The following is a 16438-nucleotide window of genomic DNA, read 5'->3' as shown; positions in this document are numbered from 1 at the left end:
TTTCAATATTCAAATTAGGATCGTAATTGTTTGGGTACACAAGTTGATCAAATCAAATCCTTCAAATTATTTTAAATACAATGTGCTGGATGTCAGCATTAAAAACAAGGGCATGAGAGACGTTTGAGTGTGTAGCAATCTGAAGAGGAAACAACATAAACCTGAATGTGAGACTGCATCTTCTTCTTCTCGGTCTGCAGGCTCTGGTTCCTCTCCTCCTCCTCCTCCACCCTGGACTCCAGGTCATGAAGGATCTCCTCCAACTCTTGCTTCCTAGAAAGGAGACGAACTCTCATCTCCTCTGCCTCAGCAAACAGCTCCGTCTCTGCGTGGAGTTGCTCTGCTAGAATATTCTTCTCCTCTATGAGCTGGAGAGAAGAAACAGTTTGGAAGATAAGTGCCGTCTTCTTGGCCAAAAAGATTGATCAAACACATTTTACCAAACAACCTTTATACTGTCATTTATCCAGTGTTAAAGATTATTCCAGCTACGGGGCATTTTTACCTGCTGGTGTTTCCTCTCCATCTCCACCAGCTCGTTCTCCACCTTGAGCTGTCTCTCCTTCACCTTTATCAGCTCCTCATCTTTGGCTTGCAGCTCCTCCTCCTGCCTGGTGACCTGCAGTAACGGCTTCACCTGAGAAAGAGGAGACAAAAAAAAATGCCTTTAATAACTTTTTCACAGCCATACTGGTCAAATGCTACAAAAAAGCCTACAACTATATTTATTAAGGAAATACAGAATTTAGGATTCCTGCAGCACAATGAACTGTCACATCAGTCTCATGTGTAGCTTTTGGATAGAGAACACATTCCTATATTTGACCAAAAACAAAAATATTCAATCTATACACACTTTTAATTCTGTATTTTTTATTTTGCTGTTCTAATACGTCCAGTGAAACAAAAAAATGTGTGATAGACAGTTAAATCTTGCAGCTGAAAAAGCAATCTGAACTGAAATGTTTTCATTTAATCAATTGCTTATTAAAATGTACAGCAGGGCCCAGATGACCAGATAAAGCCGAAGCACAGGGTTATTTGTCATCAGTGTAGCACAGGAATTACTTTGATAGAAGAGGTTGTGCCAGAGTTCTCACCTTGGTGAAGAGTCTCCACCACTGCCAGTGTCGCAGCTTCAGATAAGCTGCACAGTTCCTTTGCAGGACCTTCAGGGCACTGAGCTGCTGCTGCTTCTTAGCGAAGGCTCTAAGAGAAGAAAAAGATGAGATGGGGTAAATCAAGGACTGTGTATGTCTGCAGACCAAAGCAAGGCTGGGTGCAACACCAAGTAAGAAGCCCCTCATTTAAACTTATAACAGATTATAATAGCCATTGGATTGCAATAAAAACACATTGTGAAGGTAACATTGGCACATCATCATCTTTCCAACTCATATGACCAAGATGGTGTCTACAATCAGACACCTCAGTTTTTAGTTTTCCCTTAGTGTGATGCTCTGTTAGTATATTTACTGGAGCATGACATTACATGGGACAGGAGTGTTTTTTAATAATCTGTTGCGTACATGTGCAGCTGATTAAAATGTAACAGAAACGGCAGCACGTATAAACAAGAAGGGAACTACAGGGAGAAGGTTTAAATGTACATGACTTGGCATGACTGATGCATTTACACTTGCCAACATCTGGATGCTTTGCAACCCCACTGGGGTCAAGAAACTGTTTGAATAAAAATGAAGACCCTCCAGAGAAGAGCTCTGACTGCCAGTAGACTGAACCACAAGTGGAACACACGAATGCAGCAGACTGTGTGATTGATAAAACATGTGATATCCTTACAAAAGTGCACCTACAAGGCCTACAAGGAGGTACAGGACAGGAAGGAAACTATTGAGTGTAACTGTTTCACGATCTATTTAAAACTCAACCTTTATAACTTCGGAATCAAGTTATACTGTAAAAATAGGGCTGCATATTCAGAGACGGGACACTCACTTGCGTGCCAAGTATCCACGGCACACGGACTGGAAGTAGATGATGATGTCCGTGATCTTCAGGTCTCTCTCCTCCTCCAGATGAGCCAGAACACCGGTCCTGAAGAAGATCTTACTCTGACCAATACGGAAGAGGTTAGGGTCCAGCTCGAGGGCTTGGATCTACAAAAGAAATACACACCGTTGTTAAGAAATAATCTGCATGGGAAGCATTAAATTCATATATTTTAGAAGTATATTTAAAACTAAAATACACAGAAATAACAATACGCTACCATTCTCTCACAGGCTTGTTTCCCGTCCATAAATCCCTTAGGGATAGCGTTGGGTGTAAGGATCTCATATCTATGTGTAAAGAAAACATGAACATGAACTGGAAATAAAGCCAATCTCTTTTCTGTGCAAAAAGACTTTAAACGTTTCTCTGATGTTTCTCACCTCTGTCTGAACTCCTGGAAGATGATGCGGTTGGGAAAGCCCTGTCTGCAGATGCGAATCCCCTCCAAGACTCCATTACACCTGAGCTGGTCCAGAACCAGGTGAGGCTCCAGTTTACCAGACTGAAGAAGGAAACAAATACACTGTTAAGATCAGACACCAAACATATTCTTCTAGATATCTATTTCTACCCTCCAAAAGACTCAACTCTGTTTGCCTTATACTAAACACTTTTCATGGGATTACACTCTTCAAATAAATGCACATATTTACCCTTTTTTCGTGGTTGGGGATGATGCAGCGGACAAAGTTGGGGTTGGTGTTCCTCAGTGTGGCCATGAGCTTGGTGAGTGACTCTTTGTATAGCTGTCCCACTGTACGGAACATGCCCTTTTTTGTTTTGTAGGTAGCACCAAACGCTGTCTCGTTCATTCCTGCCACCTGGTCCAGACCCACGATACGGTCGACTGGTGGGGAGACAGAGACGTAGGGTTAGAACAGGAAGACTTCAGAGAGCAGGGTATCACTGTAGGAGCAGCACAGTGGCAAAATGGAGCTACATGACCAAGTGCAAATGGATGAAAACAACATTAAATACTACTCTCTAATGAAGGCAGTCTACCAAAGTAGCACTCAAAGTCTAGACCTACAGCTACGTCCTGCAGATGGGGATGGAGTGCATAGCCTCTTTATTCCTTAGCCTAAGGAGTCTGTCTTTCTGTTAAGTAACAATTTGCTCTTTTCAACATTTTACTGCTTTTGCATAAAACCGTTTCAACAAACATTTTAGGGATCGCAAACACAATACACTGGTTCAAAACTAAAATTAAAAACTACTGAAATCTGCTGCAAGTAATGTAGATCATCATTACCATAAACCATTTTGCTAGTCATGTTTTGTCCTACTCACTGTGAAAGGAGCATCTTCAAGTCTACTATCTACCATTCAGAGAAGGCCTAAAGCACCAGGGTGATGTACTTTTGAGCATTTTAACCTACAGGAATAATTTAATATTTGAGTATTTCCCAAGTCTTAATGATGGAAAATCAAGTATAATCTCCTGTGTTTTTATGGGATTTTTTTCAGAGAAAGCTGATCTCTGCGTATCCGCTATTGGAAGTCGTGGCACCCCTTTCCTTTTCAACAGCTGTGACCACAGCAGCTGGCTCTAGAAGACTGTGCAGGTCTTCCCTAGTTGTAAATCTGGTGTGGAAAAGTACAGTGCTTGTCCTGTTATAGGAGCAGGATCTAATCAGTTGAGGTAACTGACCCTTCATTGGCCTGCTGATTGGTTGCTGACCCACCAACCAGGTGACGCTACCATGGTTACCGTTACAGTTACAGTTCTGGGTAAACAAACAAATTTCAAAAAGTTAAAGCAGACTTAAGTTTAAAGTGAAACCAAGAATTCATTTAGCATTTATAGATGCAGCTGTGAATGTCATATGATGTACATAATGCTCCACAGCACACTGAAGTCCCTGTTGCCTAAATTGGCCCCAAAAGTGTTTAATTAATTATAGTCCCGTTATGAAGCCTCAGCAACACCTTTATTTGCACCTTGTTTTCTAAATCAGAGAAAACAATGCTGTTTGTTAAACCTGTGACCAACTTAAGCAACATCACGTTACTGCAACAATAAGCCAGACACACCTCTGTAACGTCTACATTTAGGCAATAAAAAAATGAGACACCACATCCACTATAAAGTAAAGTTGCCCTCTATAATTTTCACAAGTATACTGTTACTGAAAAAACACATTCTGACATACCTGAGGTTGTAATCTGGCAATAATCTGCAGACCTATCCTACATTTCACAAAATGACACAGTCCGTAAGTTTTAACTCTCAGTTACTCTGCCACTTATTAATGCCCCAGCTGCTAAATTAAAGTTACAATTCACAGACTGCTGGAAATTAAACTGACGTGATACATGACCCACTGTCTGGACCTTAAGCTGAAGTCCCAAGAAAAATACCAAGAACAAAATCTGGTTTCAATTCCCTGCCACGGTCATCCTATTTAGGCAGGAGGAAGATACGAATTTAATGATATTAAATATTCTTCGCTCAAGCTTCAGGTCCTCCATTTGCCGTTGGACGTTTTACATCACAGAGGGGAGACAAAGACAGGAATAAGACTCAGAAACAGCTGCACTGGATTCTAAATGCTTGCTCCAGGGCTGCTGAACTTACTACAACTTCAACCCATAGGAATACTCAGACAAATTAAAGCAGTCTGGTTTGACTAAATGGAGCAGATTACTACATTCTACAGTTATTTATTTAGGAACTGGACACTACTGCTTCTGGCTGAGACGATGAAGCCATGCAGCCTGGAAGCAAATGGGAGCCACTGCAGCTATGACAGACATTTCATGAAGCATGAAACATACAGCCAGATCTGGGCAAAAATATCGTTTTGAGAAGCTTGTGGAGGACTCATACTGAGCCCCACTCACCCACCAAGCACCCTGACCAGTGCGGTTTAATAACCCAACACTGGTCATTTTAAATCCTTTTACTATTTTGGCCCAGGTCTGCTACAGCACGACCCAGTCATTCACCTGCCGGCTCATCCAGACTAGTGACATTGTCATAGAATGAGGCCCTTTGAATGGTCTGAATCTCTACAACACAGAGAGAGAGAAGAGGAGGAGGGGAGGTTGATGAGTTAATATGTAGGCCTGGGTCAACAAAGCAGAAAGCTGTTGTTAGTACTGTAGGCCTGAGTGACAGACTTGTTGATGTGCTGTTAACAATATAAGCAAACAGGTACATACACAATGAATGCTATAGGAGGCGTTTCTTAAACCGATTCCTCCTAGTTTCTAGTACTAATTGAAACATTTTGAGATACTTTAAGGAGGTACATTACCATCCTTCCACAGTTCAGCCACGAATTTGTCAGTAGACTGGTGCAGCAGAGTGGCCACGTTGTCATTCAGAGGGTCCATGTTCTTCATCAGCCACTCATCAGCCTTGTAGTCCACCTGGAACAATAAAGTGGTACAACTCAGTTATATGGAAAAAGAAAAGAACTGAAAACAACTAAGACACATCTGAAATAGACATTTTTGATGATCATGATTTTTATTTTTACATTAAAACATTGATGATGAGGATATTTTACATAAATATATCTTTCATTAGCTTGCTTTAGATCGACATAATCAATCATAGGTATTTCTTTATTATTTACTACAGCAAGACCCTGACAAGTGGAAAAAATATACAGTAGTTTAGTATTTAAGCTATCCTCTGTGACATATTTTTGTGAAATTGAACTTGTTACTCATCTGTGAAACAGACTATTTCAATATTAATATTAATGGGAAAAAAAGTGTTTTCATGAAATAGTTTGTCCAACAGCTTGTTAATGTTAAAAGTTTAAGTTATGCATTTATGTGAAAAGAGAAAAGAAAAACAAAGACTTTTTTTATGTGAACGATCATGTTGACAATATTTGGTTTGACATTTTTCTCCACAACAGACTTTAGGCCTGGAACCTTAAAACAACTCAGTCTATGTAATAGTAAGCAGATGTGCTCCTCTACACAAGACAAACATTGGGCTCTGTTGCATAACTCCACTGTTGACGTCCAACTCCCCTCCCAATGACAAATAAATCAAACCAGGTTTCAGCGTTTCCCTGAAATCCCACCACAGGAGAACTTTGCGTCACTGTTTTATCTGACCTCTGACCGACAGCAACTTTTCCCTTCATGGTTGATTCAGGGGCAAACAAGATATTCAGAAATAATATCAGTACAATACGAAGTCATACATTTCATATATTTTAATCAACAGGTGACATACTTTAGATAATTATTCTAAACTTATGCTGTGACTCTGACAGAAACCTGCTGAGTGTAACTTTGATACAGACAAATCAAGAGTACCTTGCCAGCGTAGTGGATGATGCAGAAGTCGGCCTTATCTTTGAGCTGGCGGGGTCTCTGAAACTTGGTGTGTGTGCCCTGCTCCTGGATCAGCTTGTCTATAAAGGTCTTGTCTGTGGCCTTGGGGAACCAGCACTCCTCGTCCAGGAGAGCCAACACTCCTGGAGGGTTCGCCTGATGGAATAATAACACAGGACAGAATTTAAGAGAGTGAATAATAATTATCTTTATTAGACTTCACAACAATAAAACAAAGAGAAACAATCAAAAAAAAAGAAATACTGAGAATGATTATTAAGTAGCTAAAACGTTTGTCAGGATAGCAGAAGAAAATGAACTAATAGGAAAAAAAAGAAAAAGAGGAAAGTAACAGTATTGTCACTGACAGGCCTCTCAATGAGGTCGATGCAGGGCTGCAGGTCGAGGCCGAAGTCGATGAAGCTCCACTCAATGCCCTCCCTCTGGTACTCCTCCTGCTCCAGGATGAACATGGTGTGGTTGAAGAGCTGCTGCAGCTTCTCATTGGTGTAGTTGATACACAGCTGCTCAAACGAGTTGAGCTGTTGACGAGAAGAGAAATACGAGCAATGACGGCATTGTTGCTGGAAATACTAATCAATGACAAAATCTTCAAATGTGGATAACAAATATTATCATTAACTAAACGACAAAATTCTCCTCTTTAAGATATTTAAATTCAAACCTGGAAAATCTCAAAACCAGCAATGTCCAGGATGCCAATGAAGGAGGCACCCTGTCGTTTGGTTCTGTCCAGAGCTTTATTAATGCGATGGACCAGCCAGCGGAACAGACGCTCGTATGTTGCTTTAGCCAGGGCCTCCACAGCAAAGTCAGCCTGACAGGAGGCAAAAAAAAGCAGAAGAAAAGTCAGAAAAGAACAATGTAATAGTACAGGAATAAAATATGTGTGTTTAACATATAGAAAGTGTGCACAAACATGGGGTATAACTCAGACATGCTGCCAGATCGTAGCCTGACTACAATAGCTTGACTACATACTGCTAATGCCCAAACATCCAATTTACAAACAGAGCTGCCATGGAAATAGGCTTTAATTGTTATGCTATATTCGTGTGAATTGCGCAGAAATGAAGCAGCATTTTACTTATACAGTTCTGGACTCCACCCTTCCATCATCACAACTTTATTTCCTTGCAGATAAAAAGACAAACTTCAGTTGCATTTGAATTGTTGTTGACCTAAACAATAAGTCTTGTAGATCTGTAGCCGAGAGGCTAGACACGAAAGACAAAACAGGTTGTGTTAATTAATTAAAGACAGCGCAAACAGACCTGCTCTTTAGTCTGCGCTTTCTGGACGTAGTCTCTTCCCACTTTAATCCTTGGTGACAGGATGGCTCTGGTAAACTCCAATACATTCATACCCAGCAGATGACACAACTTCTGAGCGGCTGGGAGGTGGAAAAAGCACAGAAAGGGAACATTTTTTTAAATAAAAATAAAATGATGGTGTAGAATTCGAAACTGTAACTCTCTTTAATACGTTAATAACAATAAAACAAAAAGCAGTGACTTTTCCTGCTATTATTTGACAATCAAATAATTTAACTATTCATATCATATAAACAGAACCTGCATAGCCCAGTAAAAGATGGTAGGAAAATATTATTATTTGCCTTTAACTGAATAATATTCAGATTTATAACTGTCTTCAAATATTAGATGTAACTGAAAATGTGTTGTTGCTTTTTTTTTTTTTTACATGGCTTGAGATTGTGGAAAAGTAGGAAAAAGAATGATCTGCTCTGCCAAGTCTCACGGCAACAAAAAAAAAACACATCTGCTTCAGTGCTACGTTCTGCTTTTACTTTTGGGAATATCTGGTTGAACTGCATCGCTGGCATTGAGACTCTTTCTCCTGTCTCTCACTTTTAAGTGCCAAAAATGCAGTGCCACATGTGGAGGAACTGGAAGGCTGTGCCCCATTTCCTTCAGTAAATCCTCTCAATGATGTGGATTAAGTAAGGCAGGTTGACAAGGCTTTGGGAGAGGGAAAAAAGACATAAATCACCAGTCCCTCTGTGGTGTGGATGAGGTGCACGGTGTGAGGGAGACAACAGTGGAGGAAACGAGTTGAAATATATATTAGAAGAGGAAAAGAAGGAAGAGAGTGTCTTGACCTGTTAGCTCCCAGCCATGAGGTTATAAAACAGATGTCAAAGGATTGCAGTTTGTGTGTGAGTAATTCCTGCAATACATACCAGTATTATCGGGCATAGAGGCTTGGTCAGTGTTTCTCTCCTTCTTGAAGATGATGTTACCGAACTGAAGCACTGAGGAGACCACCTTCAACATGGCTACGAATATCAGAGTCCAGAGAAAAATTATTGCACTGAGATATGAAGATAAGAAAATCCTTTAATTTATCTCATTACTGCTGACAAACAACAGGCAGTTTCAAGGTCATAAAGGTAAAAAGAGGGGATTGATTTCATTTAGTCTTGTCTTTATAATGTTATTACATGTTAATTAAATAGGACTCAGCCTTCTGTCACTAATTTATTGAATTAATGAATAAATACTGAAATTAATCCAATCAAATGAGATTTGGGGTGATAAGCAAACTGCAATCAACATATACCAAACCTTAGTTGTGAGTTATGGTGCCTAGCAGAGCTATATCATAGGAAGAGGTGCATGTTTCCGTATGTTAGCAGATGTTTACATTTCCAAAAACATAATCCATTTCGTGTGTTTCTTCCTGGCTCTAGCATGGGTAAAGTAAACCATCCTTTACAGCTTCATTTGCAACCAGTTTGATGAAATCTCTCTCTCAAAGATATGTCACCTGGAGAAGTGAATGACTGACTGAACAGACTTCAATGAACTAAGACCAAGGACTGTGGTCCTTCCTTTAAGACCATTCTGAAATTATCCCACCACAATATACACCAGAGAGAGCATGAAAAAGAATAAGTCAAAGATTTATGTTTTCTGCAGGTGTAACGGGAAACATACCCAGAATCTCCTCATGGCCAAAGCTCATAATGTGCATGGCCTCCATTGTCTCTTGGAAGTTGTCTTTGTCCTGTTGGCCTGGGATTGGGATGTTACCGTTGGACAGGAAACGGTAGTTGTTGAATCCTTCCAAAAGCAGGTCCGCTGCGGACAGACGAATGGAAAAAACATTTAGAACCACGCACGGACAGAGGACTGCTACAAATTGACATTAGAAACAGAACATTAGAGGACATTGCTGAATCTAAAATCCTAATTTGTTGTTATTCAGGTAAAAATATGTGGTGGTCTACAGCTACGATGAACAGAAGTACCTACATGGTCTTTCAAACTCAGTCTACTCACATTTGAGGTGTTCCCCAGCTCCTGCCAGAAGTTGGTAAAAAATATGGAAGGTGCGCTCATCTTTGGCTTGACGAATAGCTCTGGATTTCTCCAGTAAGTCTGACACAGAGAGGTCAAGTAAAACTAACCAACAGATTTGGTAGGTGAGTATAAAACATGTCTGACCAGAAAGGTGTTCTGATGTCTAAGGTTGTCCTGAATGAATTACTGATAAATGAACTAAAAACTGCATGGGTCTGTGACTTCATGTGAGGTTTGTGTCACAAAACTTTATATAGTTATAAAGAAAAAAATCAACCAAGCATCCAAAAAAGATCAACACAATATCTGTATAATAAAAGACACAAAAGAGGAAATTATTTTGCCCATGTCCAATGTTACACGTTAAAAAAGAAATTAGATTTTTTTTCAATACCATTATTCTGCTTCTATTTAAAAAATCCCTTTTAGATTTGCCTTTACAAAAACATCTAACATAGGCTGCCAGAAATGTTCTCATTAACTGCTTTAAAAGGGGATACAGGTTTCAATATTTGCCCCGACAATGTATCCGGTGACATCAAAGTTGATCCGGATGAATTTCCCCTGCAGAGATGAACATAAAATAAATGTTCCTGAGGTGCATAAGACAAGATAAACGGCGATCAATTGCCAACATAATGACGCACGCTAAAGCCTCCTGGCATTTAGAATCAGCTGTGTGATGGTTGCAGAACAATGTACTTAGTCAGCATGAATCCTTCATAAACATAAACAATGATACAGATGAACAGCAGGGCTGATAATTGTATTTTATCCACTATGAATCAGTTCTAAATATAGTAAATTATGATTGAGTTTCCACTGATACCACATGGAAACTATTTCTGTTGTGATTATGTAATTACAAAAAACGTAATCAGGCAAATTCATTTGGAACAGGGACGCCTGAGAAGAGACTTCTCATGTCCCTCTTGTCATACGTAATAAGAAGTGCTGTGTCCAGTTTATTAAAGTACTCCTAAGTAGTAGTATAATAGTAGGCACCACTGTCCACCCATATTAAATGTCTAACTGCTCAGAGTGAAAACAGGATGATCAAATTACTTTCAAGATACAAACACCTCTGTCTTGTTCTTGTGGCAAATTAGGATTGTGACGGAAAAAGCTTTCATGAGTATCATTTTTCTTTACTTACAAAACGCGAAGAGTTGTCATTTTTCACAGTCTTTGCATTCCCAAAAGATTCGAGGATGGGGTTCGCTTGCAAAAGCTGACGTTCCAGTTCACCCTAAAAATTAATTAACAAATAAATACAATACAATTAAAACAGAGAAAGAGAGAGAGAGATGTTAAAATAATCCATTGCAACCAAGTGAAAGTTAAGCCCAATAAACAAATACGAGAAATTGTGAGTTGAGAACTGGAAACATGCAGCCAAAGACGGCAGACTCATAAGAATTGTGATGTGGTTGATACAGAAAGACTTTACATCCACCATCCCCATGTAGGTTAACTGAATTAAGAAAGCCACAGAGTAGCTGACGGCAGCTCATTATCCACACTCAGCAAGAAGAACACAGCACACAAAAACAACTCAAGCCTCTTAAACCCTAGGGCTGAAACCGCTTGAACATGATACGCCCAAATTAAATAAATGTTTGGGTACGCTTTCCAGATTTTTTGGCATATTTGGGGACCATCTGCACATGCAGCTGCCCCCAGAACCAGTGGCTTTAGGGTTTAAAGGGCAGTTGCAAGTCTCTTGACTAATAATAATTTCATATGAGTATCATATTAGGGGGTTAATGTTAAGTGTATAGCATTTTATAGAGTTTTTCTGCAGCAAGTCAAAGTAGTTTCTTGAATGTCAAAGCTTTGCCAGGTAAGGTAAATTTACACTCATCACATAGAGCGCCTAATAAAGCAACAGACAATGTGACCACACCATTTGAAAACATGTACTCAGAGGTAACATCTTTATGCGACACAAGGTTCGAATAAGCAAAAACACAGCCTTCTTCATTTAGCAAAATGAAGGTGAAGATCACCTCTCAATCATTAAAATAGTTCTGTGTCCGTTTTATGGCATTTTAATTGAATAAGGATATAACTGGTATTTGAAAAAGTAATCTGGGGCTTTATTTTCTGACATTTTAGGGACTACAGAGCTAAATGAATTCAAGTGTTCTTCACAGACAGTGGACTTTTTGTATTTTCTTTTTTTAAACTAAATATTTTAAGCCGTGCCTTGTTGCCATAAAACTTCAATAACACAGTCAATTCCATTTGCACAAGTTTTATTTTTAGAAGTTCAAACAAGCAAATTAAATTAAAAACCAGATTTGAACAAAGCCTTTCACTGGCTGGCTGAAAGTTGTTGTTGTTTTGTAGATACTGGGGGATTTTCTTTTCTTTTTTTTTCTTTTTTGCTGTAATTAAGCCAAAAACCAATTCTGCCATGTCAGGGAGAATTTATCCCCAACAGAGACAGTTTGACATTTCTTTGTCAGGATGGACACTTTAAGAAAATGAATTAATAAATAAGTGGCTTATGCAGATGTTTAGACAGGTGTTTCCACTATGTGCCCATTCAAGCCACATTGTGGGCTTCGTCATGACCAGAGAATCTGAAATAGTGAGGGAAAAATGCAATGTTTTTTCGCGTCTAGTGGCTGAGAGGAATATTTTCCCATTACAACAAAAATAGCTCCACACTCTGAACGTTTGCGTAGGCCATTTTTCCACAAGTGAGGAATCAGCACTGAGCTCAGGATGTGAGACTTGTAATGTGATCTTTGGCCAAGGAGAGCATGATGGTCTGCTTTTAATTGAGTTTTTGAGCAGCTGGAATGAAGCAGGGCTGAACTGGATAAACCTGATCCTTCTCCATCAGAGCAGCGGTGTAGCCCACAGAGGGCAGAGGATTCAAACCGAAAGCCTTTGTTTCTATATAAACAGAAGCCTGCGGTGCAGCTTGGTACTAAAATTGTTCATTGGCAACCTCCACTCATCTGTGTGGTCTGCTGTGCACACACAAACAAAGAGCAGATTACAAATGTCAGTGGGGGTCCAATAGCAGCATTAGGAGTTGACCCACATTCCTGTTGCAAAGTGAGCATGTCAAAAATGTGACAGCCAAAAGAGGCGACTCCTCCACTTGAGCTGGCCAATTGTTGTGTAGCTATGATAAAATGTGAGCAATCCAAGGGACTTCAAAAGCACACATCATCAGCCCACACTACAAAAGTAAATATTTTTGAACTATATAGATTTATCATGACCTCATGGTTTTATTTATTGCTTTTCCTACTAAACAGCAACAAGTTGGTCTCTTTTCATAGTGCAGGCTGTTTGGCAACCGTGGAGGAATCCTTCAGGACAGATTTAGAGGAATCAAAGAGGATCAGTCACAATCGTCCCAATAAATCGTCTGGGGCCGACGCCAGTTGTGGATGTTTGTTCACTGCTCAACATCTGCTTTAGAGGTCACAGGGCCAGACAAATATGGCAAGACGCTCTTTTCACTAGCGAGAAAATGCAGAACACTGGACGGGAACAAGCCCATGTGGAGAAGTCATTTGAGCCAGAATCAGAAAAGAGGTCGACAGACGTTCTGCATGGGCCACTAGGTCAGGTGATTAAATTGAAAACTAGCAAACCACTTTGATCATATAACATAAATGTAGGCTACCTACATGTATGCAGTACAAATGAATATACATAACACTGAATAAATAGAAGTAATATTGAGTGAGTCATCTGTGTGTCCAAAGGATTAATAGTTTTTAAATGGTAAGACTTGCAGCATTTTAGGCTGCAACAAGTGAAACATTGTTTATTGTTAATATGCTCTTTGGATGTTAGTGTCAATTTGACAGAGAACAGATTCATTAGAAATTCAACTTGAAGTCACAATACGGGTTCAGAGCAAAAAACTACTTTATACTTTCCTCCGATTGTTTCTTCTATGAGAGAGGATGTCCCCACATTGTAAGTGGTACAGATACTAGTGAGAAACTAGTGAGGACAAAAAGCAGAGATCATGCCATGCAGAAGTTAAAGCCAAACTACAGCAGGCGGTTTAAGGTGAGTGGAAAGCATCTACAGCCCAGCATCATGGAATATTAAGAGTTGATAGTTATTTTATCTAAAAGGTGCCAACAGAGTGGGTGTAGAACCCCTTTTATACAGTGAGGTGAGAAAGGCGAGAAACTACATACTACTCACATAAAACAGGGGTCCACTCTGTAGGATATGGGGAGATTCAATTGTTAAATAAGTTATTTATAAATGGCATTAATGTCATGGCTACAAGTGGATCTGTAGATAAAGCATTTCTGAAGGATGAATTAACATCTATGCAAACCCTACAGCAGTCTATGAATGAAACTAGCGACAGATTATTATTTACTATTATTATTACCATAGTCATTACTACCTTAGTGATTTATTATCATGGCTCTCGAGACCCAGAGCACTGCTGGTGTTATGAGTCAACAGCACCATTCATTTTAGCTATACAGTAATAATTCTGTTGCTGGTTAACTGACTGCATGCAGGGCTCTGGGTCCAGGACAGAGCAGGTAAACTAATCATAACCACTAGCAGTGATATACTTAGACAGGTGAGGTCAGCAGCTTGTCTCAACAGTCCAGAAGATGAATAAAATACACATTTATACTTTAAACTAACATGTGAATTACTATTAGCATCTTAATAACTTTTAACAGCAGTAAAATCATTACAAAAACCACAAGACGACAGTCACGGCTTAACATGTACAACAACTACCACAACAGATAAACATAGCATGCATGTGATTATGTTTCACTGGGTGTAAATCAATGTAATGGAAACCAAATGTAAAGTAAAACACTGTGTAACCATCACAATAAACAAAGTCGGAATAATCATGCCACTTTTCAAATTTACTTACAATTGCATTTTGAACCTGACAGAGAGAGACAGAGTAGATGCTAAATATGCTGTTCCATTGTTCTCTTAAACTGATACTTTATGAGGTCAAGTTACAGATATTTAGTTTGAAAGGAAAATGTTTGTGTAGCATGCATATGTTGTGTAAGAGAGTGTGAAAAACTTGCCTGTAGTTTCACTGGTTTAGGTGATTCTGGCTGTTTGTTACGGATAAAGAAATGTAAATTGTTAAATTGTATGCGCACACATCTGGTGCACAATGCCATTGTGCCTACTGCAGGTGCTTACATGCTATGTCTATACTTATTTTTATTTTTAACCAATTAGCATCTTACAACAATCCCACCGTGGCCAATCTGACTGTTGGTTAATTATTATCTTTACAGTGTTCTTCTGATATTGCATTAGTAGCTCTAATCCTCAGTGTCCCCTCTCCTAATGAGTTGTATAAACATGCAAGTACAACTAATTAAGTTTTCATGAGAATGTACTTTTTACGTCAGTATGTACATTAATATCATAGCACATCTGTCTAATGAACTTAATTAACCTAAACTAAATGTGAGTAATGAGAGAAGTGCAAGCATCGCTAGGTCTGACAGAATACTCACAGGAATGTTGTGGTCTTTTCTTCCTTTGTGGGAGGAGGCAACATGTGCCAGGTACTGAATGACCTTTTTTGTGTTTTCTGTCTTTCCAGCCCCTGATTCACCTCTGCAAGGCACAAGAAGACAATACAGACAAAAACAGACATGCTCAACAAATTGAAAAACACTAAATGATAAAAAAAAAAAAGACTGGGTCAATAAGACATAGTAGTACTGTTTCTTATTTTAATGACAGTGTTTCAGGTAGATAGCTTTGAGTTTAAAATACAATTTGGTTAAAAGAACAAATATAATCTCAAACCAAATACTGGTCCATATCTAATGATGTCTATCTTTCACTGTATATTTTCAAGTGTCAGTCCAGTTTAGCAGCTGTGGTCTCTGGCAGGCTCTTCACTTCTCAAACAGTCCAACAGTGACCATGGCACAGAAGTCTTCCCACGACCACAAAGCCAAGCAAAAACTTTAGGGAGAGCAGTTTGGATTTAGAGCATACCTGAGGTTTTACAGTGAGTGCAAATTTACATACACCAAGTATGCACAAAATATTGTTTTGGTTTCAGATTGTGTGAGTGTGATGTGGTTGTGAGTAAAGACCAGGAGCGAGGGGAGTGAGTGATTTCAGTCTCTCTGAACAGGAGATAATCACGGAGAGATTGCGTCAGTGTGTCTGCTGCTGGCCCTGGACTGCTGCGTGTTACATTCCTCAGCTCCTTCATTTCAAAGATATGAAATATAGACAGGGAGTGCACACCTAATCACAACTTGTGAGGATTGTAGAGTTTGTGTTTTGAAATGAGCGTGTGTATATCAATATGAAAGCACTTAATAATGTGCGCAAGTCACTATTTACAGTAAACTACACTGTCTGTGAGAATAAATATGCGCAAGCATTTAAGAAATGTGTCCACACAATACGCACCCGCAATTAGAGGATGGTGTTAAGATTAACCTGTTTATTTTTTTTGGTTTTTTTTGTCAAATAGGGGTACTAATGACCCATGAATGGGTTAGGGTTAGGGTAATGGTAATGTTTAATTTTAGATTATAGTAAACAACTCCTTTTCTAATGATGTTAGTCATAGATTTACTGCTAAAATATGTTACACAAGAAAATGTTTGAATAAACATTTGAAAGACTAATGGTAGAAGTTATGTGGATTATTTTGTGTCAAGTAATCGAAGGATTAACTGACTATTATTAACTGATGGATTCATTGTTGGAAGAAAATAATAGTTTGTTGCAGGCTGAAAGCAGTGTCTTGAACC

General features: G+C 39.2%; 1 protein-coding gene across 2 annotated transcripts in view; it reads right to left on the bottom strand.

The window, feature by feature from the left end:
* Positions 1-16438, bottom strand: part of myh10 (myosin, heavy chain 10, non-muscle) — a 45338-nt gene that overhangs the window by 11036 nt on the left and 17864 nt on the right. For both annotated transcript variants that reach the window (XM_084559140.1, XM_084559139.1), the window contains 20 exons: positions 15173-15275; positions 14729-14758; positions 13854-13871; positions 10822-10914; positions 10166-10229; positions 9645-9743; positions 9300-9443; positions 8543-8638; positions 7614-7732; positions 7004-7156; positions 6687-6860; positions 6301-6474; positions 5277-5391; positions 2670-2863; positions 2397-2518; positions 2234-2303; positions 1960-2120; positions 1101-1209; positions 506-637; positions 162-368 (listed from right to left, as the gene is read on the bottom strand). In XM_084559140.1, coding sequence (XP_084415266.1) covers positions 162-368; positions 506-637; positions 1101-1209; positions 1960-2120; positions 2234-2303; positions 2397-2518; positions 2670-2863; positions 5277-5391; positions 6301-6474; positions 6687-6860; positions 7004-7156; positions 7614-7732; positions 8543-8638; positions 9300-9443; positions 9645-9743; positions 10166-10229; positions 10822-10914; positions 13854-13871; positions 14729-14758; positions 15173-15275 — 2377 coding nt within the window. The remainder of the gene's footprint in view (positions 1-161; positions 369-505; positions 638-1100; positions 1210-1959; positions 2121-2233; positions 2304-2396; positions 2519-2669; positions 2864-5276; positions 5392-6300; positions 6475-6686; positions 6861-7003; positions 7157-7613; positions 7733-8542; positions 8639-9299; positions 9444-9644; positions 9744-10165; positions 10230-10821; positions 10915-13853; positions 13872-14728; positions 14759-15172; positions 15276-16438) is intronic.

This window comes from Chelon labrosus (genome assembly GCF_963514085.1).
Source record: "Chelon labrosus genome assembly, chromosome: 2".
Taxonomy (NCBI): Eukaryota; Metazoa; Chordata; class Actinopteri; order Mugiliformes; family Mugilidae; genus Chelon; species Chelon labrosus.
Note: the sequence above shows the minus strand (reverse complement) of the source record. Positions and strands in the feature narration are given on the sequence as shown.